The sequence below is a fragment of the Watersipora subatra genome, chromosome 3 (assembly GCF_963576615.1).
Source record: "Watersipora subatra chromosome 3, tzWatSuba1.1, whole genome shotgun sequence".
Classification (NCBI taxonomy): Eukaryota; Metazoa; Bryozoa; class Gymnolaemata; order Cheilostomatida; family Watersiporidae; genus Watersipora; species Watersipora subatra.
In genome coordinates, this window is record NC_088710.1 from 3,237,982 (window position 1) to 3,264,648 (window position 26,667).

Here is a 26,667-nt window from a genome sequence, read left to right on the forward strand (position 1 = left end):
GTGCTGGGAGGAAAACCTCTTTTTGGCAATGCATTGGTTTTGTAGATGTCAAGAAATAGAGAAGAGAGTATCTTATAACACTGAATTAGCCAAAATATTGAGCTCATCCTAGGGGACACCATCCAGATCGTGTGATTTTATAACCTGCTGGTTTGTCATCAAATGCAAATGCCTTATTATCCAATAATTTTGCTTTCAGCTGAGACTTTTTAATTCGTAGTGGTATCTTTAAATATACTGTATGCTTTTGTGTGAGTGAGCGTGTAGTATTAACATTCTGACATGAACTATATATTGTAATAAGTTTTCACTTCAGATTTGTCTCCACCACACCAATAGAATTGTGTTGCTCAATTGTCGGGCGCCCAGTTTGTTAAATTTTAGACATGGTGTGCTGAAGAGCAAATCTGGGTTCTAAGTGCAATTGTCTAGACTTAAAATACCAGCAAACTGAGTCCAATTCATGCAGAATAGTCTGCGAGGCAACGCTGAGTCCTGTGCTATTTTCTCATTAGAATGAATCACTCATTTTAGACCAGTATGCTAATTTATCTTGTGACAAGTTCTATCAGATGGAGTTGCATTTACCACACTGATTTTGAATTGATTACCATGTCAAATAAAGAAACCAGATGAGGTTGGTTGTATTTACCCCACTATCAAATGTTATCTATTAGAGTAAAGAACAAAATGTATAAGATATACTACAAATATTGCAAAGCATAGTATAAAATAAAAGAGAAAATTCCTACCACTTTGAAAAAATAACTCTGCCTATAGGCTGTATCATAACAAAGAGTCACTTGCCTGAACTGCGAGTAGCTTTGGCAGAGAGTCTGTGAATGCACAAGAGTGAATATAGCTATGAGTACAAGTGTATCAGCAAAGGTGCTTCCGAGGTTACTGAATGTAGAAAAGATGACAAACTTCTCTCTTTTATAATCATGGTGAATATTCTGTATATATAGGTGCTTAAAATAACATGTAACTCCATTGGTTAACATCAGACTGACGTAAAATAGTTTCATAACAAAGATATGATGTTGCAACAAAATTTGTTTCATAACAGAATATTATGTTGCGACAAAATCCGTTTGTCATGCGCCAGACACGGATTTAGGCATTTCCAGCGGAGAAGTGCGGTTTTCTTGCGACGTGGGTTCAGCAGAGGTACTCCGTTCACTTTAGTCATGTGTTCTGAGGTGAATCGGAGTTCACGTATAGCGTTGACTAAAAGTCTCCGGAGTCTGTGGGAGCTTGGGCAATGTTTTTAATAATACCTCTGTCAGCTCTTTTTTCCACCATCTCGTGTAGGTCTACCTGATGACAAGTTAATTGGAGCTTTGCTGGTCCTTCTGTAGGACTCCTCTATAAATCTTATTGATGAGGGATTAATTGGCGTGTACGGCTTGTTGCTCACTATTTCATAAGCAATCTACAAGAATATTCAGTGCTTAACGGCAAATATCTTTGGCCATACACTGTAAATGAACGGTTAGCAAATGCTTAGCAAAGACCAACAGCATTACAGAAACTTGCACATAAGTGAGGTTGCTTATAATATTAACATTATGACATTCACGTTCTGTTATTAATATGCTGCTATTAGCATTCTGATATTAACATTCTGATACTAACATTGTGATATTAATATTCTGATATTAACATTTTGATATTAACATTCTGATATTAACATTGTGATATTAACATTCTGATATTAACATTGTGATATTAACATTCTGATATTAACATTTTGATATTAACATTCTGATATTAACATTCTAATATTAACACTCTGATATTAACATTCTGACATTAACCTTCTGATGTTAGCCTCTAAAGGGACATTGACTTAAAGGTTGACTTGTAACAAAGTTCACATTACAGTAAGTGTTATTTGGTACCAAAAGCTTCACAATGTCTTACTTTGCTGTGTTGTAGTTGCAAAATATGTGGAAAGTGATTACAAGCTTTTAAAAGCTCAAAAACGAACAGTTCACCGCAGCCATCATGAAAACGCCGTAGATCGGAATCCCTTTCCATAACGGCTCAAATGGGATGTAGATGAACACAATGGCTTCTGTTTACACTTTCATGCAACCTCATTCGTCGAAATATTTTCACAAATATACTTCACGCATTCAATAAAACCATATCTATTGTCCTTACCCGTCTGTTTCATCATCATTGTAATGCTGTCACTTTGAGCACTGATATCTCAAAACCTACCATAAAAATTTGTTTAATTTTTTAACCTTAGCTCGAAGGAGTGCATATTATTGATGTTTGCTCACCTTCACCCATGATGATCTGAAGTAGTGTGATTAAACCATATAATCCAGGATATAATAAATGTGGTAGATTATTGTGGTGCCATTCCTCTGTGAGTGTGTGTAAAAAGAAAAGGGATGTAGTTAGATATAATGTTTCTGATTGGTTAATATCCGTTGAGTATAATTGGTTAGTATAAATGTTGTTATCCAACCAGGATGATTGTCTTCATAGAGTATGTATTTGCTATGATGATAATATTGTGGAGTAAATATATATATATGTACAGGAGAGGGTAATTCCCATTGTATATTAACAGCCCCCTCGATGGTGATTAGGTCTAGGATTGACCTGAAGCGAGTTGTCAGTAGTGGTTTTTTAAGGATATCTGCTACATTGTCAGTTGTAGATACGTGCTGAAATCCGACTTCGGTGAGCTGTCTGACGAATTGCTATCATATGTTCAAATGTTTAGATCGTTGGTGTTGCTTGCTTGACGGTTTGGTCATGGCGATCGTGCTAAGATTGTTGCCAAATATGGTAGTTTGTACATTAGTGTCAATATCGAGCGATTTGAATAGTTTTCGCAGATAGAGAGCTTCTTTTGTAGACTCGGTAATCGCCATAAACTCAGCTTCTGTTGACGATAATGCTACTGTTTGTTGTTTAAGATTATTCCAGCTGATGGGCGAGTTGCTGTACAAGAAGATATAGCCTGTGGGTGATTTGCGATCTTCCTGATCACCTCCCCAGTCTGAATCACTGGAGCCGTGTAGAGGATCAGTCGACGGTGTGAAGTGTAGGATGTAATCAATAGTTTTTTTGATATAACGTAGTACCCGTTTAGCTGCGCTGATGTGTTCATCAGATGGGCAGTCGAGGAACTGTGAGAGTTTGGACACTATTCAACATATATCTGGCCGCGTTCCCGTAGCTAGGTATGGGAGACTTCCAACTAGTTGTCGTTACGGATAGTGGGTGGTTTTATTGTTCTCGGAACTCTTGGTGAGTTGTAATCCGGGATCCGCTGGCGTGTTGACTCTGTCGCAGTCTTCCATCTTATATCGTGCTAGTATGGATTCAATGTATCGCTTCTGATTCATTGTGTAAGATCCATCAGATTTGCGTTCGAAATCAATCCCAAGAAACCATGCCAATGGTCCTCGGTCGTCCATTCTAAACCTGTCTTCTAAAGTCTGTTTGACCGCGCTGATTTTGGAGTCGTCTGATCCTACAATGATAATATCATCAACCCAAAACAGTATAATGGTAATGTGACTACCTTCGCGTTTGGTGCATATGCATGGATCTACTTCATTACATACGAAGTCCACAAATTTTAAGTAGTTGGTAAGAGTAATAAGCCAGTTGCGCCCTGACTGTTTAAGACCGTACAGCGATCGTTTGAGATGACATGTGAATCATTCTCCCTTGTCGTTTGTCTGAATAAAACCCAGTGGTTGTTTGATGTATATGTCCTTATTTATTGGAGCGTTTAAATAAGCACCTTTCACCTCCATTTGGTGCAGGAGTAATTTATTGTTTGCGGCATACTGTAGTACAGTGCGGATAGATGTAAAACGAGTTGTTGGTGAGTACATTTCGTCGTAGTCCGCGCCATAGATTTGTGAAAAGCCTCGAGCTACATATTTGGCTTTGAATTGAACTTCGCCCTCTGTCTCCCTTGTTTCAGTGTGTATACCCACTTGCCTTTCGTTTTGGATCGGTCTGCAAGTAGTGATATGAGTTCATACGTGTCGTTCTTTACGAGAGAGTCCACTTCAACATGCATAGCCTTCTTCCAGTGTGTAGTTTCTGGAGAGTCGATGGCCTGTTCGTACATTGATGGTATAAGTATGGGGTCTGAAGTGGTGATTTTGTAGTATATGTAGTTGTTCTGGTATGAAGGTTTACGTGTAGCGCGTTTCTTGCTTCGTGGTAGCGGTATAGGGTTTGCTGAATCAACATCGGGTATTGTTGGTGCGACGGTGTCCGGTGTGATATGTATGTGACTATCAGTTTGGTCAGTTTGGTTGTCTGACGAGTTAGTGTTGTTGTTCGGTAGGGCTACATTTGATGGAGTCGATGTGATTCGGAAATTACGCGAAGTAACGATGTTACTCGTGGTTTTGTTAAGTACATAATGTCCTTGACTACGCTGGTTTACCCCGAGGTAGATGCCGGGTTCACTGCTTGAATCTAATCTACTACCTGGTTTGAGTTCCTTGTATATAGTACAGTGCGAGCCAAACTGGTAAGTGTTACTTTAGTCGGGTTTGTGTCCAGTGAATAGTTCATAAGCAGTCTTACCGGTTCGTTGCTGATATGCTCGGTTACGTAGGTGTGAAACATGATTGACGCTGTATGTTCAGTAAGTTTTCGAAACGTTAGCATCTGAAATCATACATCTCGCCATGTCGAGGATTGATCGCCAGTTTTGTTCCGATTTCCCGTTCTGGTATGCCGAGTACGGAGCGGTAGTTGTGTGTTTGATACCAATTTCGCGTAAAACGGTTTGGAAAGGGTTTCCCATATATTCGCCACCATTATCCGAATGTATTTTTTTCACAGTTCCAATTGGAGCAACATCTGCAACAAACTGTTTCAGAGCAGTATATGCAGTTTCCTTTAAACGTAGAGGATAAGTGAATAGCATACTAGAACACTTGTCAACAAAATTCATCAGGCATACATGACCTGAACTCGAGGCGGGTTTGATAGGGCCGCACAAGTCAGAATGAACGCGTTCTAGCAGCACAGTAGCTTTGTGTATGTATTCGTCCTGTGATTTTGGTGTACGAGTTTGTTCAAATCACAAGTTGTACAAGTTAGTGATGAAGAGCTTTCGGGCACTGTTTTCATGCCTTCAGTTATGCTAGGTAGTAATAACAAGTCTCTGTAGTTATGAAGACCGAGTAGTTTGTGCCATTCTTCAAGAGTCTTAGTGGTATACGCTTGATCCTGGTTGCAAGTCGGTAGGTAGTACAGATTGTTACGATAAGTTAGGATGAAATGAGTATTGTCGGCTTGCAAGTATGATTGTTTATGACCGGAATACACGGACACATTACCATGCTTAGTAGCAGCAGCTACAGAGAATAGTGTATGAGGAAACAATGGTACTAAAAGAGCATTTTCTAGTTTGACCGCGCGGTAATTTCCACCTGTGTCCTGTATAGTGATAATGGCATCACCTCGCGCGATTGCCAGTTTGTTCGGGGTAGTACCATCGGCTAGTTCTAAGGTATGTGTCAGCGTTGAATGTTTTATTGTATGATATAAACAGCTTTTCATCGTTTACCATGTGGCTGGTAGCACCATAGTCGACTACTATGTCTGAACATGAGTTGGCTACTTTATGATCGATAGAGTTACTGCAATCGTTAACGTTGAAAGTATAATCACAATTTGTAGTATTGTGACCTGTGCATACACTGGCAGTTGATTTAGTATCACCGCACTTCTTTGAGAAACAGACAATTTCTACGTTACCGTCCCGTTTACAAAATGTACAATTTAGTTTAGGTTTACTGCGACAGTCCTTAGTAGCGTGGTTTGATTTTCCACATGCATTACATTGAGTGCCAGTAGTGCTGCTCTTGTCTCGAGATTGTGTGTGGTTAGTCTTACCTGTGTGTTTAGTAGACTTACCTCTCCGGGCGTTGAGAGCAGTGTCCGCTGTTTTGTTACGTGCTGCGTCAGTGTCTGCCTTTGCCTTTAGGTCAGCTTTAAATTGCGTGAGTGTTTTCTCCTTATCCAGCTGTGTGTGTACTGTGATGAACGAGTTGTATGACGGAGGTAGTCCTTTAAGTAACATCGCAATGATTAGATTACCCGATAATTGTTTATTGGCTGCGCGTAGCCCTGTGCTTGCCCTTTTCGCTTTAAGTATATAGTCTGTTACGTCCTCACTATCTGTCATACTGAGCGTGGTTAGCTCCCTGTATAGCTGAAGAATTCTTGGCTTCCCTGTGCTTTGGTAATGATTTCGTAGAATCTTAAGAGCCTTGTTGTCGCTATCTTCTGCATCATTCATGAGTTCCAGTGATTTTTCACCTAAGATCTGAGTCAGCTCGGCATAAGCCCTGCGATCTGATGATTTGTCTGGATCAGTTGCAGCTATAATAGCTCCATAAATCTTAGCATTTTAGTCTAGAGTATATAAATAGTTCAGAAATCTTGTCTCCCAAAGTTTGTTTCCTGCTTTCCATTGAAGAATAGCTTTCCCTTGGGCTCATAACCTATTGATGTTTGTTCACCTTCAGATATGATGATCTGAAGTAGTGTGATTAAACTATAATCCAAGATATAATAAATGTAGTAGATTATTGTGGCGCCATTCCTCTGTGAGCGTGTGTAAGAAAAAAAGGGATGTAGTTAGGTATAGTGTTTCTGATTGGTTAATATCCGTTGAGTATAATTGGTTAGTATAAATGTTGTTATTTAACGAGGATGATTGTCTTCATAGAGTATGTAGTTGCTATGATGTTAATATTGTGGAGTAAATATATATATACAGTCAAACATGGATAACTCGCCCACGGATAGCTCGAACACATGGTTAACTCGAATGGTTTCTTTGGTCCGTTCCCACGTAATGATAAATTGCTATAGATAACTCGAACTCAACACTGTTAACTCGAACTGTTTTTTTCCAACGGCTACCGAAACGGGTGTTATCGCTTTAGAAAATCACTTTATTCCAAGCCATAGAGGTAAACCTCAACTTTTCGTAATTCATAAGTGTCGTTATTACCACCATCGGCAAAATAGTTTTTTCAACGACTTTTCTAAAGGTTTGGTGAAATTTGATTTATACCAAACATCCGCATAGCGATCGCCCTTCGGAAGCAAGGTAAAGTGAGGTAATCTTTGCATAAACTTCAAGAAAAGTTGGCAAAATTGATCGTGGGTAAAACACTCAAAAGAAAAAGATGTCTTTTCTTTTGAGCATTTCAACAACGATCAAGTTTTGCCAATGTCAATCTAAAAAACGTCCTGGCAATAACATCGCCTCAAACAACAAACCAATCTCAAGTGATAGAAAAATCTCTATACTTTTTGATAAAAACGTTTTAAACTTTACATTAGAAGCATTTAATTTGAAACAAGCCAGTTGTGCTTTTGATTTATATTATTGTTTGTATATGTACATGTATCTACTAATAAATAAGTAAATACATGGACTTGTGACACTGCTCTGATAATTTGAACGCTCTGATAATTCGAACACTTTTGCACGGTCCCGTGAAGTTCGAGTTATCCATGTTTGACTGTATATATGTACGGGAGAGGGTAATTCCCATTGTATATTAACACATATCATCCTCTGATAAACATGCGCGCCTGTTGGCCACCTGTGATGGTCAGAAAAGTAGCGAGCATCTATATTTGATACAGGCTTTCCGGTAGAGCCTGAAGTGTTTGTCATAAACTAGTGCTATGAGACATATTACAGACGGTTCCCAACCTACGAACTAGTTACGTTCCAAACGATTGTTCGTAAGGAGAATTTGTTCGTAAGTTGCTTCAGTGCTATATTTTGTATTATAATTTATGTTTAAGGCCTATATAAGTATATTGAAGATTTATATAAGTATGTTTAAGGCTTGTATAAGTAACCTGTATTGGCTTGTACTGAAAAAAAATTTAATGAAATGGAGATAATACTTTGGTGGACGCCGAGCCATGACACTGCAATTCTTATTTATTGTATGTCTTGTCCTTTTTGTTATATTGTTGTTTTAATCGTTATGCTATCACTTATCGTTGTTGTCTTATTTTTTGTATGTGTTGTCCTTTTATTATATCGTTGTTTCACTCGTTATGCTATTGTTATATCTGATATCCCATCATAACACTATCACTTATCGTCACTTATATTGTTGCCATACCAAAGCATGAGCGGTCCTATTTATTCACCTTTTTAGACGGTGTTCTTACCGTTTGCCGTTAGCTGGAACGGTTGATATTATTGTATATAAAGGAGCGCCCTCACTTAGTTGAGCAGAGCAGATAGCCGTACGCTCCTCGGCTAGTGAAATTTCCTTCGCTATTAAAAAGCTGAATGAAACCACACGCACTCTCTTCTCTTTATTTATTAGTCTAGATCGTGCCAAGTAAAGGCCGGCAAATCCCTTTACAATACGTACAGTAAAAATAAAAAAGTTCTTTGTGCACTGGAGATACGTTCACGCACCTATGCACTGCAACGAACTGGGCAGAGAAAGGTGGATGCTGGGTGGTGCTTCTGAGTAGTTCCTACGCGCAGGCCTGTTCGTATGTACCGTTGTTCGTAACTAGAATGTTCGTAAGTAGAGAGCCGTCTGTATATTGAGCCTTTTATTGGCCTTTCAATTCAAGTGATAACATCACGTGTCCAAACAATAACCAAAATGTTTGAGAACATCAAAATAAAGAGATTCCACAGTAAGGCGTTTTCGTGATAGCTGCGATTAACTGTTCGTTTTTGAACTTTTAAGAGCTTGTAATCACATTTCAACATATTTTGTACGTACAACAGAGCAGAGTAAGACATGGTGAATCTTTTCATATCAAATAACTGTAATGTGAATTTTGTTGCAAATAAACCTTCAACTAATAATTCGTGATAGAACCATAGCAGTTGCTTGGATTTGGTGTATGATATATGTTTGTGTTATTGTATTTATATCTGCGGTATGTGACATGCGTTGTTGTTTTATCTGACTGCAGTGCATCACAAAAATTAATATTCTGATAATTCTTTGAACCAATAGTCTTGGCAATACTGTAATCATAAGAATTCAGCTAGTTGAAGACATAAATATATCATAAGCACGCTGTTTTAATATATAATAAGTGTGGTTCAAATCTATTATAGTTGGCTGAATATGGCTTACAACTCGCCTACAGCTTACAACTCCATTAAGCTCCGCCTTCTCCTATGCAACTGCATCGAGCGATTGACTAAAGCCGGCATCTTTTCTATACAATCAATAGTTAATAAGTTTTCACTACGGTCGCCTCAGGTTAGTAATACTAGTGAGTGTGACTTGGTGTAGCTACGTTAGTCAATGAATGGGAGCCTACTAGGAAGATGACTGATAGTTCAGAAGAGCTGAAGAGAACAATATACGTGACCAACATCTCAAATGAGGTACTTGAGTGTTTATAATTAGCATGTGAAGCATACAAACTCTCATAAACAGATATTCCTGCACAGATTATAGATTTTGAGTTAGGTTGATCTAAACATGCAATTATGGTTCACAGGCTAACCTAAAGAAGCCTTGAAAACTAATGGCCCACTACAGGTAAACCTTGGTTCATTGTAATTACAAATAGTTACCTTTCTTCATATACAAGTAGCTTGAACGAGTTCTTGTAAATTGTACGTTTACAGAGTTTTAGAGTCAAGAACAGTATCTTAATATTCATCGAGTGTACAAACCATGCTTAAAGAGTCATGTAGTGTTTACGGACACACATTGAAGCTCGAATCGAATGTCCATAAGCTTTTGCATTCATTTTTTCATACTTTCAACTTTTCCATATTTGTAAAAGTAGCAAAACCACAATGCCATGTTTGTATATTTTCTGTTGAGAGAAATACTTCACTATTTTAACAATGCTTTGATGATATTTCAGGCTCCTTGGAAAACCAACTTAACAGACATATTTGAGGTGTTTGGAGAAGTAACGAGTATTGACTACATACAACCACGGAATAACAACAGGTACTTTTTGCCACTTCATCTCCTAATTATGTTATTTCTTTCACAGTTGTAGTATTTCTTTTGACTTTCTGCCAGAACTCACTCTGATATGTTACAGGTTTGCTTTTATCACCTTTTCTTCTCTGAGCTCTGCACAAAAAGCATTTGAAGTTGCTTTATCTGAAAATGGCCTCTATTATGAGGGCCACAGGCTATATGTCGCTCCAAGGAGACCTAAGCGGGCTAACATAAATAAAGAGTTCCAGCGTTTACTCAAAAAGAAAAGGTAAGAGAGAATGTGTCATACATGCGTATTAATACCATCTTCTATAACATATCTAGCACTGATCAATTGTGCAAATTTTGTACTTTTTTAAAATTTTAAATAAAATTTACTTCGATTCTTAGTTTTATGTAACAGTAGCTGAATGCCCGGCGTTGCATGAGTTATAAAAACACAGCTTATAAACAGTAGCAGGTAATGTAGTTGCCAGTGGCTAAGTTGACTGGCTGACTTATTTGAGTAACCTAAACTAATAACTTAAACTAATAACTTAAAGTTCATTTAAATCTTTATTATAATAAGAGCCGTGCAGTGATCTTGTAATTGTTACGTGTTACGTTACGTGTTACGCTACGTGTTACGTTACGTGTCATGATCTCTACCGCAATCATGATCTTGAAGCGTGCTATTAGTAACCAATCCATCAGTTTTTTTGACGTCATCAAGCTGTTTGCACATGCGCTCAGTCACGAAAAAGCCGCCATATTTGTAGAAAACGATCATTTTTCTTTTATTTAATAGTACTTTTTGGTGTTGTTTTGATACTATAATAAAAGAATTGCAAACAAAAGCATCGTTTTCAAAAATTCATTGCAAAAGCTTCGTGTTTTTAGTGATAAAATTGTCTATAAAAATGGCCGACAACGATAAAATGACATCACGAAAAAACGAAGGATAGTATCTTTGCAAGAGCTTCTAGCATTCATATTTTAACCGATGTAATGAATATAACCACAATTATTCCGTTGTATAGTAATGTAGCTGCTTGGTGTAGTGGATAGAACGTCTGCCTGCAGACCTGGAGGTTTAGAGGTCAAATTCAGTGCGAAATGGATTTTTCGTTCTGAAAACTTTATCGCTATAACTAGACAACCGAATGGCAGACCCAGAAATGATAAACACTGGAATTTGTATATACACATGTAGATTCATTTGACTCGCTACTTTTATGATACGTGTAACAATTCATAGCTAAAAGTATTTAAGCCTCCATGATGTTTTATTCTTTTATAAACCTGCATCTATATGTACTTCACATTGCCCATGAGGCCTACATATTTTCATAGACTTACTCTCGACTTTGTTTCTCACGTGAAAACAACTCCAGTACAATTTACACTTATAAATACTTGAATAACTTGACTCCTTTTTTTTATTTCTGTTGAAAAAGCTACTCACTTTCTATCAATACTGATCACAAATAAGCATGTAAATGTTAGCTCACTTGTAAAGTGATTCACCCGATGCATCAGATAAAATCAAGGCTGCAATGGGCAAATTCAACACAGTAAACTAGCCGCACCAATTTTTATTGATTGTTTTTAGCTTGTGGTCCTAAGATAATTAATTGAAGGTGCTGACTGAACTTGTATAACTTGTAGAGAATGGCAGCCAACTGGTCCAGCCTTGATTGAGACACTCGATGTGTACTGTATGCTGCACATCTTTAGCTACTTGACTCTGAGTGAGCTGATTCTTTGTGAATATGGTAGGCATATACTTTGAACATTTATGATTTAACATTATTTGAAACTGGCAACTAGCATCAAACTGTGTAGAACAACTATGAGATAAACTAGCAAATAGCAAAGAGCAATTAACACACAGTAATTAGCATGAAACAACTAGCAAAAACTACTGGTATAAAACAGCAACCTAGACAACTAGTATAACTCATCTAACATAAAGCAACTAACATAAAGTTAAAATGCTTTATGTTACTAACACCTCATGTCTAACATAGCCTTTACAATTTTAAGCATTACTCAGAAAGACATAAAATATTAAAGTAACAGTAGAAAATAAAAGTGTCTATAACTAGCAAAGATATACACTTGGAATATTTGATAATTACATAATTGATGTAACCCTCCTTGAAGAAATCAGGTTTAAAAATAACATATGATAATTAATAATACTAATATATAACATTAGTATGATAATATAAGTTTATACTAATAGTGTACCCTGGAGTAGAATATGTGAGGTGGTTAAGGGTGCTTGTTGGTTCCCTATTCATAGGGGTAAGTAATTAGGGTACAAGTGAAGGGTTCAGGTTCTAATCTTGTTTCCTCCACACGTTTAGGATGAATATGATAGTTTATCCCTGATAGTGGTACATTATGGTTGAACAGAGTCTCGATAAGTGGGTAAGCTCACGCATACGATGCATCAACAAAAGCCCTGACTCGATATCTTTATCACTTGTTAGTGTTTTAGGTTACATAAACTGAACACTTGCTTTATAACAAACACATTTGATGTTGAAAATGTTTCATTATATTCATTAGAGTAATTACTTTGTTGAGCCCGCATCAATGAAAGTGGTATGAAGCGATAACTCCAAGTTCCTGAATACTGCAGATCTAAACGAACACTTATCACATACTCAATTGCAAAATAGAAAGTATTTCTAAATGATATTTTATGATACAAATATTCAAGTCAGTTTATTACAGTGATTATTTTAATCTTGTAGATCCTTATAATTCTCAACTTTAACCTCCAGTAACTACTTTTAGTATGTCAGTGGTGGAGGGAAATAAGTCATCAGTGTTGGAGCACTATAGAAAAACTGCCATTCTCTGATATCTCATACCCTGTAGAAATTGACCACAAGAAAAAACTAGATATTTTGAAGAGATGCACTACTGGTGCTCTGCGTTATTTGAATCTGTGTTGGGATATTCCAAAATCTGAGCTAATTGAGTTGCTGGGTAAGTCAGTTTTAATGTATGTTCATGTATTATTTTGTAGTGTCAAGTTATAGTGCAGGGCAGACAAATCCTGGGCTAAAAATAGATTTAGATATTATTCTTTATAATTCAAATCTGTCATTGTCAGCTGTGCCTGGTAGTTCACAGAAATTATGGAAGTTGGCTTTGTCTGTGCAGATTTCAGTTTTTTAGTTCTTTCTGGAAGCTTCTTCTTGGCATTCAGCTTGTGATGATTCATGTGGTGGGTCTGCTTACTAACAGTCTCTCTACTAACAGTTTCTTTGCTAACAGTCTCTCTACTAACAGTCTCTGTGCTAACAGTCTGTCTACTAACAGTCTGTCTACTAACAGTCTTTCTACTAACAGTCTCTTTACTAACAGTCTCTCTACTAACAGTCTCTGTGCTAATAGTCAGTCTACTAACATTCTCTCTACTAACAGTCTATCTATTAACAGTCTCTCTACTAACAGTCTCTCTACTAACAGTCTCTCTACTAACAGTCTCTCTGCTAACAGTCTCTCTACTAACAGTTTCTCCACTAACAGGCTGTCTACTAACAGTCTCTATACTAACAGGTGGTTGGCAAGAAAAATACAGTAATGGAGCTCAACTTGCAATCTATTAACAGCCCTTATTTGGAGGTTTTTATTCAATGTCAAAAACTTCTTTGCTTGAAACCAAAGCTATATCTTCTACTGTATTGTGTTTCATGTGAATTCTTGCAGAGGTGGTACCATCAAGTGTCACATCATTCACAATCACAACAGCAGATATATATCAACCAGAAGTTTTAGATATCGCTGCCAGAGCCATGCCAAATTTACAGGTAAACACTTACTTCTTCACGCTCTTCGTACTTTATAAACTTGATTTCAGAGAGAATTTATGGTTCAATTTCATAGTGTCGGCTATTCATTATAGAGCCAATCGATGGTTTTAACTCAAACTGCACCTAAAACACTTTATTGATTCATAAATTCTTTAATCGAAAATTCTCCCAATATATTTTACAATGACGGCAGTCAAGTGAGTTTAAATTGCAAAAGTATTAGCATAGTTTTATCCACCGTTTGCTTCACTGATTGTATATGACTTACATGTATGTGTAATCTCTGCAGCTGTCAGATGTTAGTAAGTAATACCATATTTGTTTACATCCAATCAAACATTATTTCTCTAGCGACCTTGGCTGATCCACATTTTCATAAAACCACTATCACTTCCCAACTCATAATTAAACAGCTTATAAACAGTGACAGGTAATGTAGTTGCCGTTAGCTAAGTTGACTAAGCTGTATATGTATTGCTAAACTTACTAATAAGAGCCGTGAGAGCAAGCTTTAATGACGTGTTGCATAACACAGAGCTGCTATGCGTATTTTAACCCAGATAATGACCATTTGCCCAATGATTCCATTGCATCCCGTGTAGCTTAATAGGTTGGCTTGTCACCATGTATACAGGCGGTTCCGAGAACAAATCTTTTGCAATACAAATTTTCATCGCTAGATTTTACCGCTAAAACCGGACATAGTATGCACAAAAAGGCAATAAGACAAACACAAAAATACAAACACTTAGATTTATATATGTTTGTATATTCCCCATATTAGATACTGAACAGGTTGAAAGAGTCAAGGGAGGGTTAACAAGGGTGAGCTTTGAAGTGCAACATGTGTAAATGATGGGACATCACAACATATCCCATCATTTACGCATGTTGCACTTCATAGCTGCGGAACTACTATTTTGAAAGCAGTAAATTTTATATTATCTGAAAGCCAAGAAAGTACTGCATCAATTAATTTAAAGATTGCTGTAATGGGAGCAAATGTGCATGTGTAGTGGCATCAAATAACTCTAAATGTCAAATTATTATTTATGAACATGGCCAAGTTATAAATAATATAATGAGTTAGCTGTCTTTGGATGAAAGAGCCTACTTTATCTTTTGTGTGACGTTACGTAACAGGAGTTCAAGTTTCTTTTAACAAGAATTTAAGTTTAGAAGTGATTAGAGCTGAAAGTTGTTCTAAACAAGTACACAAACACCCAGACAAAGACATAAGTAATGGTTCATGTTTATATTTTGTAGGTCATTTATGTTTTAGTGTTTTGAGATTTCTATGATATCTGAATACCGATTATTTCTGACTCGTATTTGTAGGAAACATAGTAAAAATATACTTTCTTATGTTTCAGCTGGTAACTTGATGCATATTTCTTTTTGTAGGAAATAAACGAAAGGAGTGGACCTGATAATTCTGATGATGAAGGGTAAGCAATCACATGAGAGAGTGAGTTGGGTGAGGGGAGAGTGGGGAGGACAGCAGGAACAGGAAGAATGAGATTGAAAGGACAAGTGGAAGAGAGACAGGTTGAGAAGGGAGGTTAGAATGGTGAGGATATATGGTGAAGGTATATGGTGAGGATATAGGGTGAGGATATATGGGGAGGATATATAGTGAGGGTATATGGTGAGGGTATATGGTGAGGATATATGGTGAGGGTATATGGTGAGGATATATGGTGAGGATATATGGTGAGGGTATATGGTGAGGATATATGGTGAGGATATATGGTGAGGGTATATGGTGAGGGTAGAATTAATAACAAAGCAGAAGAAGGAACAAGGGAGATAATAAAGAAGATTGAAGAGGAGTGAGGAGTAAATGAATTGTTCCAGTTAGACTATATTATTAAAAGAAAAATAATTCTTTTGTATATTTATTCTCTGATTTCGCTACTTCACTGTTTTTCAAAAAAAATTTTTTAAATGTTTTTTGCAAAAAACTTATTATCCAAAGATCCTCTAAACTCTAAATTCTGAACTACTTCAATTACCAAAACTTTACACAGGAATCCTTCTATAAACACCTTCTATAAACACCTTCTATAAACACTTATAATGAATTGCTTGAACCGTACATTAGTTTTAATATACTCTTTGTGTACCAGTTGTATCTTTCATTAACTTATAACTTTGTATGATATCACATTACCTTAGGATAAATTGTGACAATCACTTTCTATTCCTGTAAGGTTGCTCTTCTGGTGCTGACAACCATAGGGCCTTTTGTGGTATATTTTGTAATACAGCGTGTTACTGTGCTACTGTTTCATGCATTACACAATCAGGAAATAAGTAAACTAGCATTAAAATACATCTACATTTTCTTAAATTGTGCAATTTGGTAAAATAAGAATAGTATAAGTGTGTAGTATCCTGTTGCTAAGTAAGGTTTGCTATCCCTTATTACTCTACACTGTATATTCAGGTGCTAGTTTAAACTTATCCACCTTTTTAGGCTGTTCAAACTACTGACTGCGTTCCCTAAAGTTACCAGCCTCGCTATGAGAATCCCAGAAGAACCTTTCCAAATGTCTCTTGTTTGTAACGTACATGTAAATACAGCACATATGTATATAATACTCTCAAGATACAGTACATTTGAATAGAGGAACAACTGAAACATGAAGTCCATCTTATACCTGTCATAATTGTAACAATAAAACTATAGTACAAGTTCTCCTATTGGAAATCTTTCCATTCTAGAGAGCAATAAGAATAGTGTGTAGTATCCTGTTGCTAAGTAAGGTTTGTCATCTCTTATTACTCTACATTGTATATTCAGGTGATAGTTTAAACTTATCCATGTTTTTAGACTGTTCAAACTACTGACTGCCTTTCCTAAAGTTACCCAACTCGGTATGGAACTTTCAGACAGACCCTTTAAATGGTCCCTGGACTGGACAAATGTTCAAAAACTCACCTTGATACTAGGACAAGACGATGGGGTAAAACATCACATATTATGCCATTATATTTTCACCGATTAGATGTGAGGCCTTAACTATTTGTTTCACCTCTCAAACAGGAAGTGTATGAAAGAGAAATAGAGACCAACAATGTTCAATAGTGAGACCTTGGAACAAGTGTATTGAGGAATATAAGATACTGTGGAATGTGATATGATTATAATAAAAACCTCTAGATCAATGAATGTTTTTACTTATTGGATCATCTTGTATTAATAAATTAATGTCACCTTCAACAGTATAAAAAACAGTTTAAGGTAAATCACAAAATTGGTCACCCCATTGGCACATCTAAAGTATAAAGTAGAGAGGTCTCCATATGGAAGCAATGTGAAAATATCGATAAACAACATGAAATACCACGGCAGAGAAAGTTATGTAGAGACATGAACTAATACAGTATACAGAGACAGATGTTAATATTACAGATGAAGTATAAATAATGTACAACTATGTTACATAGAGTGCAGTCAGCAATAAGCAAGGGGAGATGATAACAAATGTCTATTAGTAGCTTATGTCGCTATATGTGGTATAAGGTTAGTGAAATTAAATATAAGTATCACATACAATGAAAATGTTGACCCAGACTATAGACTCAATGGTTACTGCATTTTCATTTTTAGGTCAGTATGTAATTAGTTTTACTGCATGCAGTTCCTAAATAAACGCATCAAGTATAACATAATGCAAAAACTAAACTGTATACGTTGGTTTATTTTAGTCTAACGTTGTGCCATCGCTGATCGACAAAATAGGATCTAATTTAAAAGAGTTGTTTTGGCGTGAGACCTTCATGGGAATGGTCGATGTTGCCCTCAATTGCCCTCAGTTGAAGAAATTTGTCTTCAGGGGACATTTCTCTATCGGTAAAAACTCATGATATTATTTGCACTAATACTTTTTACAGTTGGTGACCTAATACTATCATACTGGTTGATGTTACCTATATATATGCCTGAGAATAGGATATTTAATCTACCAAAAGTACTGACTAGGAACATGTTAGTCTACCAAGGGTACTGACTAAGAGCATGGTAGTCTCCCAACGGTACTGACTAGTAACATATTAGTATACCAAGGGTACTCACTAGGAACATGTTAGTCTACCAAGGGTACTCCCTAGGAACTTGTTAGACTACCAAGGGTACTCACTAGAAACATGTTAGTATACCAAGGGTACTGACTAGGAATATGTTAGTCTGTTAAGGGTACTGACTAGGAACATGTTAGTATACCAAAGGAACTGACTAGGAACATGTTAGACTACCAAGGTTACTGACTAGAAACATGTTAGTCTGCCAAGGTTACTGACTAGGAACATGTTAGTCTACCTCTATCAAGGGTACTCACTAGCAACATGATAGACTACCAAGGGTACTCACTAGGAACATAGTAGTATATCAAGGGTACTGACTAGGAATGTGTTAGTCTAACAAGGGTACTGACTAGGAACATGTTAATATACCAAGGGTACTGACTAGAAACATGTTAGTATATCATAGGTACTGACTAGGAACATGTTAGTCTATCAAGGGTACTGACTAGGAACATTTTAGTCTAACAAGGGTACTGACTAGGAACATGTTAGACTACCAAGGGTACTGACTAGGAATATGTTAGTCTACCACCGTTGCTCTACTCTGTATTCCTGTATATTAATTTATCTTTCTGCTCCTATTGGTTTCAATCAATGATTTCAGGTGCTCGTAAAGCTCTTATTGATTTCTCTGGAGCTCCTAATCTGGTAAGTCAAAACTTTCTTTTATTTTGTTCAAGTAACATTTATGTTTTATTTATGTAACATAAAGATTTTTACTAGTAGTTTGTTTAGCATGACTTTAAATTGACCTTGATCAAGGTAGACATTTGCTGAGAAGTACTGCGCCTAAATTTTTGGTATGTGAAATTTTTTTGTGAAGATAACACATTTCTTTGTGTTTAATGCTTCTAACATCAATAAATCTCTTATCTATATATATTTCTCAAAGTATGTCCGTGTGTCGTATGTCTGTCTGCATTCCGGCTATAGCTATTATTAGAATAGCCTAGCTGGGCAACAATGCTGATGCAAAGTCATTGCCTACCGGCATTTGAAGCTTACTAATTAGATTAGTGGAATTTTCCCTTGGCAGTGTGCCAGGCCACTTGGCAATGGCCTGCCACTTGCTGGCGAGTTGCTTGCCAGCAAGTGGTAAGCAAATCTCATCACTTCTCATTGTTTATAAGCTGATCTTTAATACCCGGGCAACGCTGGGAGGCACAGCTAGTTGAAAATATTTTTCCATTTTGTTTATTTAATATTAGACAGCTCTTGTAAAGTTAACGGTCAAAGGTCATATAAATACATCTTGTGCTTGTATCATGTAGAGGCTACAGGCTGGTAATTGGTAATGATAGTTGTTCTCTTTGTAGGAAGAACTATCAATATGCAAAGAGCTTGTACATTGTAAACTTGGGAGAGAAAACATGCTGCTCAACTGCACTAAAATAAAGTAAGGATTTGTTACTATTCACAACTTCGCTGACACTGCGGTGATTTTGTGTGGCACTAGTATTGAGTCATCTAATGAATCATCTCTCCAATGAGGCAGCACTTGTGTGTGGTGTAGAACAAGTTCTAATCATAAATTCAAATTTACATTTATGACTCTAAAATAATGTTAGAAATATTTCTGTGTCGAAATTTTACAAGCCGGCTCTCAGTTTTAAAAACCTGTCAAGATTTTGATTTTTGACCAGGTTCAATATAATAGAGTCCCCATCTATTTGTATTTGGTAAAAGAAATAATAAGTTTCATATTAATGTACTCACTCGTCATATCTAAGTAAATAGCAAAAGAAAACCAATAAATTTACTTGTTTAGAAATTTCAAAGTTATTTAGGAGCACACTAAACTTGGTTTCAAAATGGTCTATATATCTACCTTCTTAAACATAAAAGCTTTACCTACAAAGGGCTTGTTCAACAGACTTGAGTAAACTGTTGGAGAGCAAGTAGGCCTATATAGTGGCTGGTCATTCAGTCCTAAAAATCGATTATATTTATAAAGCTGGAAGTACAATCTATGAAATTTCATAGAGTTTGTACAATCTATGAAATTTCTTTTTAAACTTATAAAGTTAATTTACTCGGTAGTTTTGTTATCGAACTTGAATTGATTTTCTGTTCAGAAATGTGTAAGCAGTGTAACTTATCCCTAAAACTCAGACAGTGATGTTTATTTGGGCTGTAGGGTGGCTCATATGTACCGCCCTAAGTTGCTACTCTACAACTTAAGAACCACTCATCATACCTCTATAACTAACCTATATCAGTATTTATAGTCAGTTTCACATTTTGTTATGTTTCTGCACAGAAGTAATTAAATAGAGTATTAAATTAGAGGAATGGTTTATTGCACACTCCAGAGACAACTGATTTGATAACAGAAAACCCAAGTATTTATATGTTTGGTCATAGAAAAGCTTTGTAAAAAGCTACAAGCATTATTAATAGCTATAATGAGACAGTACTATATAATATTAGCTTGTATAAAGCTTTAGCTAAAAAGCATAATGTTTGTTGGCAAAGTACCAATAATACTTGGCACTTGCATGACACATTTCATCTTTAAACTGCTGTATACAGATGAGATTACGACAGATTGCCTGAGTTTCTTATGTTAAACACCATGAGAAGTAAGACTGTAATTTATTTACCCATATTCTATATGAAAACAATCAGACATCAGCAGATGTCATAATTTGACTTTTAGGAAGTTACAACTGCAACCTGATGACGAACTTGATGCTCCTCTCCATTTCTTGTTGTTTCATAACTGGCCCAAACTCACACACCTGGACATAAACTACACGATTCTCGTAAGTGTGTGTATGACTATGCGGATTAAAAAAATCGGTAACATAGTCCATACTAAATACTGGTCATATAATTTGTACTGAGTACTAGTCATATAATATGTATTAAGTAATGGTTATATAGTCTGTACTAAGTACTAGTCATATAGTCTGTACTAAGTACTAGTCATATAGTCTGTACTAAGTACTAGTTATATAGTATGTACTAAGTACTAGTTATATAGTATGTACTAAGTAATAGTCATATAGTCTGTACTAAGTACTAGTCATATAGTCTGTACTAAGTAATAGTCATATAGTCTGTACTAAGTAATAGTCATATAGTCTGTACTAAGTACTAGTCATATAGTCTGTACTAAGTACTAGTTATATAGTATGTACTAAGTACTAGTTATATAGTCTGTACTAAGTACTAGTAATATAGTCTGTACTAAGTACTAGTCATATAGTCTGTACTAAGTACTAGTCATATAGTACATGTATGTACTAAGTACTAGTCATATAGTCTGTACTAAGTACTAGTTATATAGTGTGTACTACGTACTAGTCATATAGTCCGTACTAAGTACTAGTCATATAGTTTGTACTAAGTACTAGTTATATAGTATGTACTAAGTACTAGTCATATAGTCTGTACTAAGTACTAGTCATATAGTATGTACTAAGTAATAGTCATATAGTTTGTACTAAGTACTAGTTATATAGTATGTACTAAGTACTAGTTATATAGTCTGTACTAAGTACATTGCTGATGGTAGGAGAATCTCTAGCAAAAGGATCCCTAATCAGGACTGTTTTGTTTCCTTCAGCCAGGAATGATGGAGGAACTTGTAAAGTTGAAGGAGCTAGAGAAGCTAAGCATGAGAGGAACAGGAAGTGTTTATGAAAATGGTCAGTGCTTCCTCCAGATTCTAGCATTCACTATTAAGAACTGTTAGGACAAATATATATACTGCTTCAGAACAATTTAGAAGTATATTGTCTTTAAAAAGGAAGAACATGAGTAAGGTGAAAAGGGTACAAGGAAGCCCTTGTTCAAAGTGAGTTAACACCATGGTAATCTCTCAACAGAGCCATAAGTACATCAACTAGAACATATCACTGAATATTTATCATATCCTGTCTGAACTTCACAGGTTATTTCAGAACTGGTCGACCTTATTGATGCTTTACCTAAACTAAAACACCTGGATGTGACCAGAGTGGAGATTCTTGATAAAGATGGGTCAAAAATAAAAGACATCGAGCCTCTTTGTAACCAGTGTCTATCTGATGGTAGACCAGATCTAGAGTTGTGCATATTACGTGAGTAACTAGTATACCGAACAATTTAGATATATTAAATAATCAACAAATAGTAGAGCTTTTAAAGAGAGTAGAACTACAAGTTATGATATGCTCTAACAGCTAATGACACTGGTCTACAAACCTGAGGGATGGATTAACACCTATGAGCTATTATGGTAGCACCCTCATTACCCATAGAATCTTAGTCTAATCTATCAAACTGCTTTCAGCGAGACTCAAATATTGTATCAATAATTGAACATCTATAGCATTATAAGTCTGAATATAAAAACATTTTCACCCAGAGTAACTCTTTAGATGTTTGACACCAATATTAGAGTATTATTCTTTCTCTCTGACATTCCTATATACTAGTGTTAGTTATCTTACTTACAATAAATATAGAATGTTGTTTTATACATTTGTAACTAACTTATCGGTAAAATACGTTTATTATGAGCTACCTTATAAAAATATTATAGTGACTCAATTTCTATTTTAAATTGAGTTGTTTTTGTTTTTAAACAGCTGCTGACAACCATTGAACCAACAATTATTAAAGGTGGACTTGCAACAAAATTCACATTACAGTTATTTGATATGAAAGGATTCACCATGTTTTACTCTGTTGTGTTGTAGGTGCAAAATATGTGGAAATGTGATTACAAGCTCTTAAAAGCTCAAAAACGAAAAGCCGGCATAGATTGGAATCTCTTTATTTCGATGACGTAGCCATGAAATTTGGTTATTGTCTTGTCACGTGATGTTCTCACGTGAATTAAAAGGCCAATAAAAAGAATTTTATTGCAAGTCAACCTTTAAGTTAAGCTAGATGCACTTGTTTACGCCGCCATTCTTAGGGAGAGATTCAAGATTTTGGGCGGGATTCAATCTTTCACTGTGTTGCAGGTTGTACCATAGTTTTACCTCAGTCTGCAATTACGTGTGACATAACTGAATTGCTTAAAAACTACTATATAAGTACAGAGAGAGAGGAGAGAGAGAGAGGAGAGAGAGAGAGAGAGAGAGAGAGAGAGAGAGAGAGAGGAGAGAGAGAGAGAGAGAGAGAGAGAGAGAGAGAGAGAGAGAGAGAGAGAGGAGAGAGAGAGGGAGAGAGGAGAGAGAGAGGAGAGAGAGAGAGGAGAGAGAGAGGAGAGAGAGAGGAGAGAGAGAGGAGAGAGAGAGGAGAGAGAGAGAGAGGAGAGAGAGAGAGAGAGAGAGAGAGAGAGAGAGGAGAGAGAGAGAGAGAGAGAGAGAGAGAGAGAGAGAGAGAGGAGAGAGAGAGGAGAGAGGGAGGAGAGAGAGGGGGAGAGAGAGGGGAGAGAGAGAGGAGAGAGAGAGGAGGGAGAGAGAGAGGAGAGAGAGAAGAGAGAGAGAGAGAGAGAGAGAGAAGAGAGGAGAGAGAGAGGAGAGAGAGAGAGGAGAGAGAGAGGGAGGAGAGGGAGAGAGGGAGGAGAGAGAGAGAAGAGAGAGAGAGAGATGAGAGAGGAGAGAGAGAGAGGCGGAGAGAGGAGAAGAGAGAGAGAGAGAGAGAGAGAGAGAGAGAGGAGAGAGAGAGGAAGAGAGAGGAGAGAGAGAGGGGAGAGAGAGGGAGAGAGAGAGGAGAGAGAGAGGAGGGAGAGAGAGAGGAGAGAGAGAAGAGAAGAGAGAGAGAGAGAGAGAGAGAGAGAGGAGAGAGAATGGTAAGTCAAATAGATAAGAATGAGTTTCATATTCAAGTCCTGTTTGACATAGCCAATTAGTAAAAGATCATTCTACCTAATAATCATTACTGTAGACTGTGGTTTAGATCGAAAAGGAGAGGTTGAGGTGGAGATGTGGGAGATTCATCTTTTACAATCCCAAAATGGCTGGATTACTTACTATAACTTTTGAGCTCAGAGCTCAGGTAAGTTACAGATATAAGTTCTAATAGATGGAATGCGCTTTCAAGTTTTTTAGTTATCATTTGTGAAAAACAGCAAGTGTGTTATGCTGTTCCCCCTCACAATACTTTATACATGTACGTTATACTAGAAGACTTTCCCTGCTGGTTTATACTTCAAAATACTCTGTTCAATATATTAACTATCCTTAAATTCATGGCTCTCATAACAAACCTATATTTGTTGTTTGTAAATGGAATACGTATACGAATCTATTGACCTGTTCAAGGTATTAGAACCTTGTTTAAAAAGAAAAAACACAATTAAAAAAATTTGGAACTGTCTTCTTTATCCCACTACAATTAATATTTTTACGGACATCTTTGATAATAACAAACATGCTGTTTTGCTATTTTGTGTTAGAAAGAACAATCGCTCTTGATGAAGTCGTTAATAATAATAATAATAATGGTATCTGAACTGTAGACAGTCTTTATGTATCTATTACAAGTACACATGCACTCATATAAGTTATTATCATGAGTATATAGAACCTCTGGCTATTTTTCACTTAAAGACTGTGTACTTGAATCAGTGAGCGCCTGCTGTATTGACAGTTCTGTAGCTTGTTTGTCACTTTAGGTACACAAACTACACACTTTCTGGTCTCCTGCCCAGTCTGTCATCATTGTCATGACAGTGGGAGAACTGCTTACATTACCTTACAAGACTGTAGATGAGATAGTTTGCTAAAGAGACAAGGTCAAATGTGCTTTACATTTTATGCAGCTCCTTTTGTTACATTCCAGTTTAATTTTTAAAGAGAAAGTGACTCATTAATGGTTTTAATCTTTCTGCTCAGTGACTTGATAATTTTAGTAATTAAAAGTTAAAATTATGCAACAAAAATATTGTATTATTCAATTTAGTTTATTTGTTGTTTATTCTTGAAATTTTATTATTTATTTTTGCACTCCAATGTATAACAGCATCAAGCCTGGTGGACGCTTACTGTCAAATGCATGCACTCCAATGTATAACAGCATCAAGCCTGGTGGACGCTTACTGTCAAATGCATGCACTCCAATGTATAACAGCATCAAGCCTGGTGGACGCTTACTGTCAAATGCATGCACTCCAATGTATAACAGCATCAAGCCTGGTGGACGCTTACTGTCAAATGCATGCACTCCAATGTATAACAGCATCATTCCTGGTGGACGCTTACTGTCAAATGCATGCACTCCAATGTATAACAGCATCATGCCTGTGGCTTACTGTCAAATGCATTAGTCAAATTAATACATTTCTACAGCAACACAAAGACTCTGAATATATTAATAGAAAGGCAATGTTACTCAACCTTGAAATGTCATGCATCAATTTATTTACTCTGATAGTGTAAACTATTAGTACAATAATAAGTAATATTATTTAATATTATTGTTGTTATAGTTTAGATTATTGAGATTAAAATATAAAATTATAAAATAGTGAAATGTTGGCAAAAGGTACTTGATAGAAATCAGACTTACATTTGCTGTCAGTACTAGCATATGACTCAGAGTTTAATAGAATCACTGTATTATAGAAGGTTGTGTTAGTCAGCATTACAGGTACTAAGGCTTCAGACATATCCCGGTGCCAAATTTTTCTCTCACAATCTTCCCCGTTAAACCAGCATTTACTCATGAAATTGTTACAAAATATTTCCAGTGTATCAAGGCTAAACTTAGTGGATTTTGATTGGCTAACTCGTGTATTGATTAATAAGAGAATATAGATGAACTACCACCTATTGAAGTGGTAGCTCATCTATATTGAGTCTATTGAGCTCAGATGTTGCAGTTAGACAGCTTGTTCTATGTTGTTCAGTTTACCATTCCAGAGTCTTTCTATAACCTGAGGACACCTGATTTATCAAACTGAACATCTTTTACAGCCATAAACTCTTCAGTTGGTGTTTTTTCTGCCTCTTCTCTGTTTAGATTTTTTGCATATACCTCCCTGCTGTGTATTGGAACTTCTTCAATATACCTCCCTATAGTGTATTAAAAATTCTTCATTATGAAACACCATTCTACATTCTGTCTACAAGCATGTGAAAGATGACAACTGTTAATTTAGTGAGTCAATATTACAAGTTATCTTTTGTATAACTTGGCATAGACTAAAACTTTGTAACCAATTTAATTCAAACAGCATTAAAATTCCAATGACAGTTTTGAATAAAATTTTAATGTGGGCAAGCAGGAAATGCTATCGGTATATGGTTTATTCCTTTATCTAGTTAATATTTCAGACTCGGCCATAACAATCGCATCTTGATAGAACAGGTTTTGTGAACCTTTGATCTACTATTCTGTAGGCGAGTACATATATATAGTATATTATAACAGTGTAAAACAGACAACCCTTAAGAACATAACTGAATGTTATACATATGCCATCAGCTTGTATGCAGAGTATGATGAGTAAAGATATTTTAATAAAACTTACAATCTTCAACATCCACTCCTTCTACACTGGTCAGAATATCTATCACGGGTTATACACTGTAGTATAGTATATTGTAGATTTAGTAGATATATATTAATAGCATTATGTAGACTCAGTTACTAGCTCATGTCTTCATGTTAATAAATGATAACTGTGTTGCATGATACAAGCAGTTTTAGGTTCTCAACCAGCAATCTCTTAGTATTTATTGCATGTATTTAAACTTGCAATAACTAATATAATAGTACTTAATCTCTCTACACTAGTTAGAGCAACAAGTAGCAAGGGTGAAACACTTAAATATGAATGACTGGATGAGACTGTCAGTGATACCATATTTGGGCACGCAGCTGATCCAGAATCTACT

General features: G+C 36.2%; 1 protein-coding gene across 2 annotated transcripts in view; it reads left to right on the plus strand.

The window, feature by feature from the left end:
- The first annotated feature begins 9,306 nt into the window (after positions 1 to 9,306).
- The window catches only part of LOC137391440 (uncharacterized), a 39,097-nt gene continuing 21,736 nt past the window's right edge, over positions 9,307 to 26,667 (plus strand). Inside the window, exons 1-11 of one of the 2 annotated variants that reach the window (XM_068077918.1) lie at positions 9,307 to 9,409; positions 9,901 to 9,989; positions 10,087 to 10,254; positions 11,634 to 11,740; positions 13,695 to 13,795; positions 15,203 to 15,246; positions 16,635 to 16,767; positions 17,513 to 17,657; positions 18,492 to 18,535; positions 19,204 to 19,283; positions 20,547 to 20,652. In XM_068077918.1, coding sequence (XP_067934019.1) covers positions 9,350 to 9,409; positions 9,901 to 9,989; positions 10,087 to 10,254; positions 11,634 to 11,740; positions 13,695 to 13,795; positions 15,203 to 15,246; positions 16,635 to 16,767; positions 17,513 to 17,657; positions 18,492 to 18,535; positions 19,204 to 19,283; positions 20,547 to 20,652 — 1,077 coding nt within the window. In that variant the 5' untranslated portion in view covers positions 9,307 to 9,349. The remainder of the gene's footprint in view (positions 9,410 to 9,900; positions 9,990 to 10,086; positions 10,255 to 11,633; positions 11,741 to 13,694; positions 13,796 to 15,202; positions 15,247 to 16,634; positions 16,768 to 17,512; positions 17,658 to 18,491; positions 18,536 to 19,203; positions 19,284 to 20,546; positions 20,653 to 26,667) is intronic. The other variant, XM_068077919.1, reaches the window with a different exon arrangement.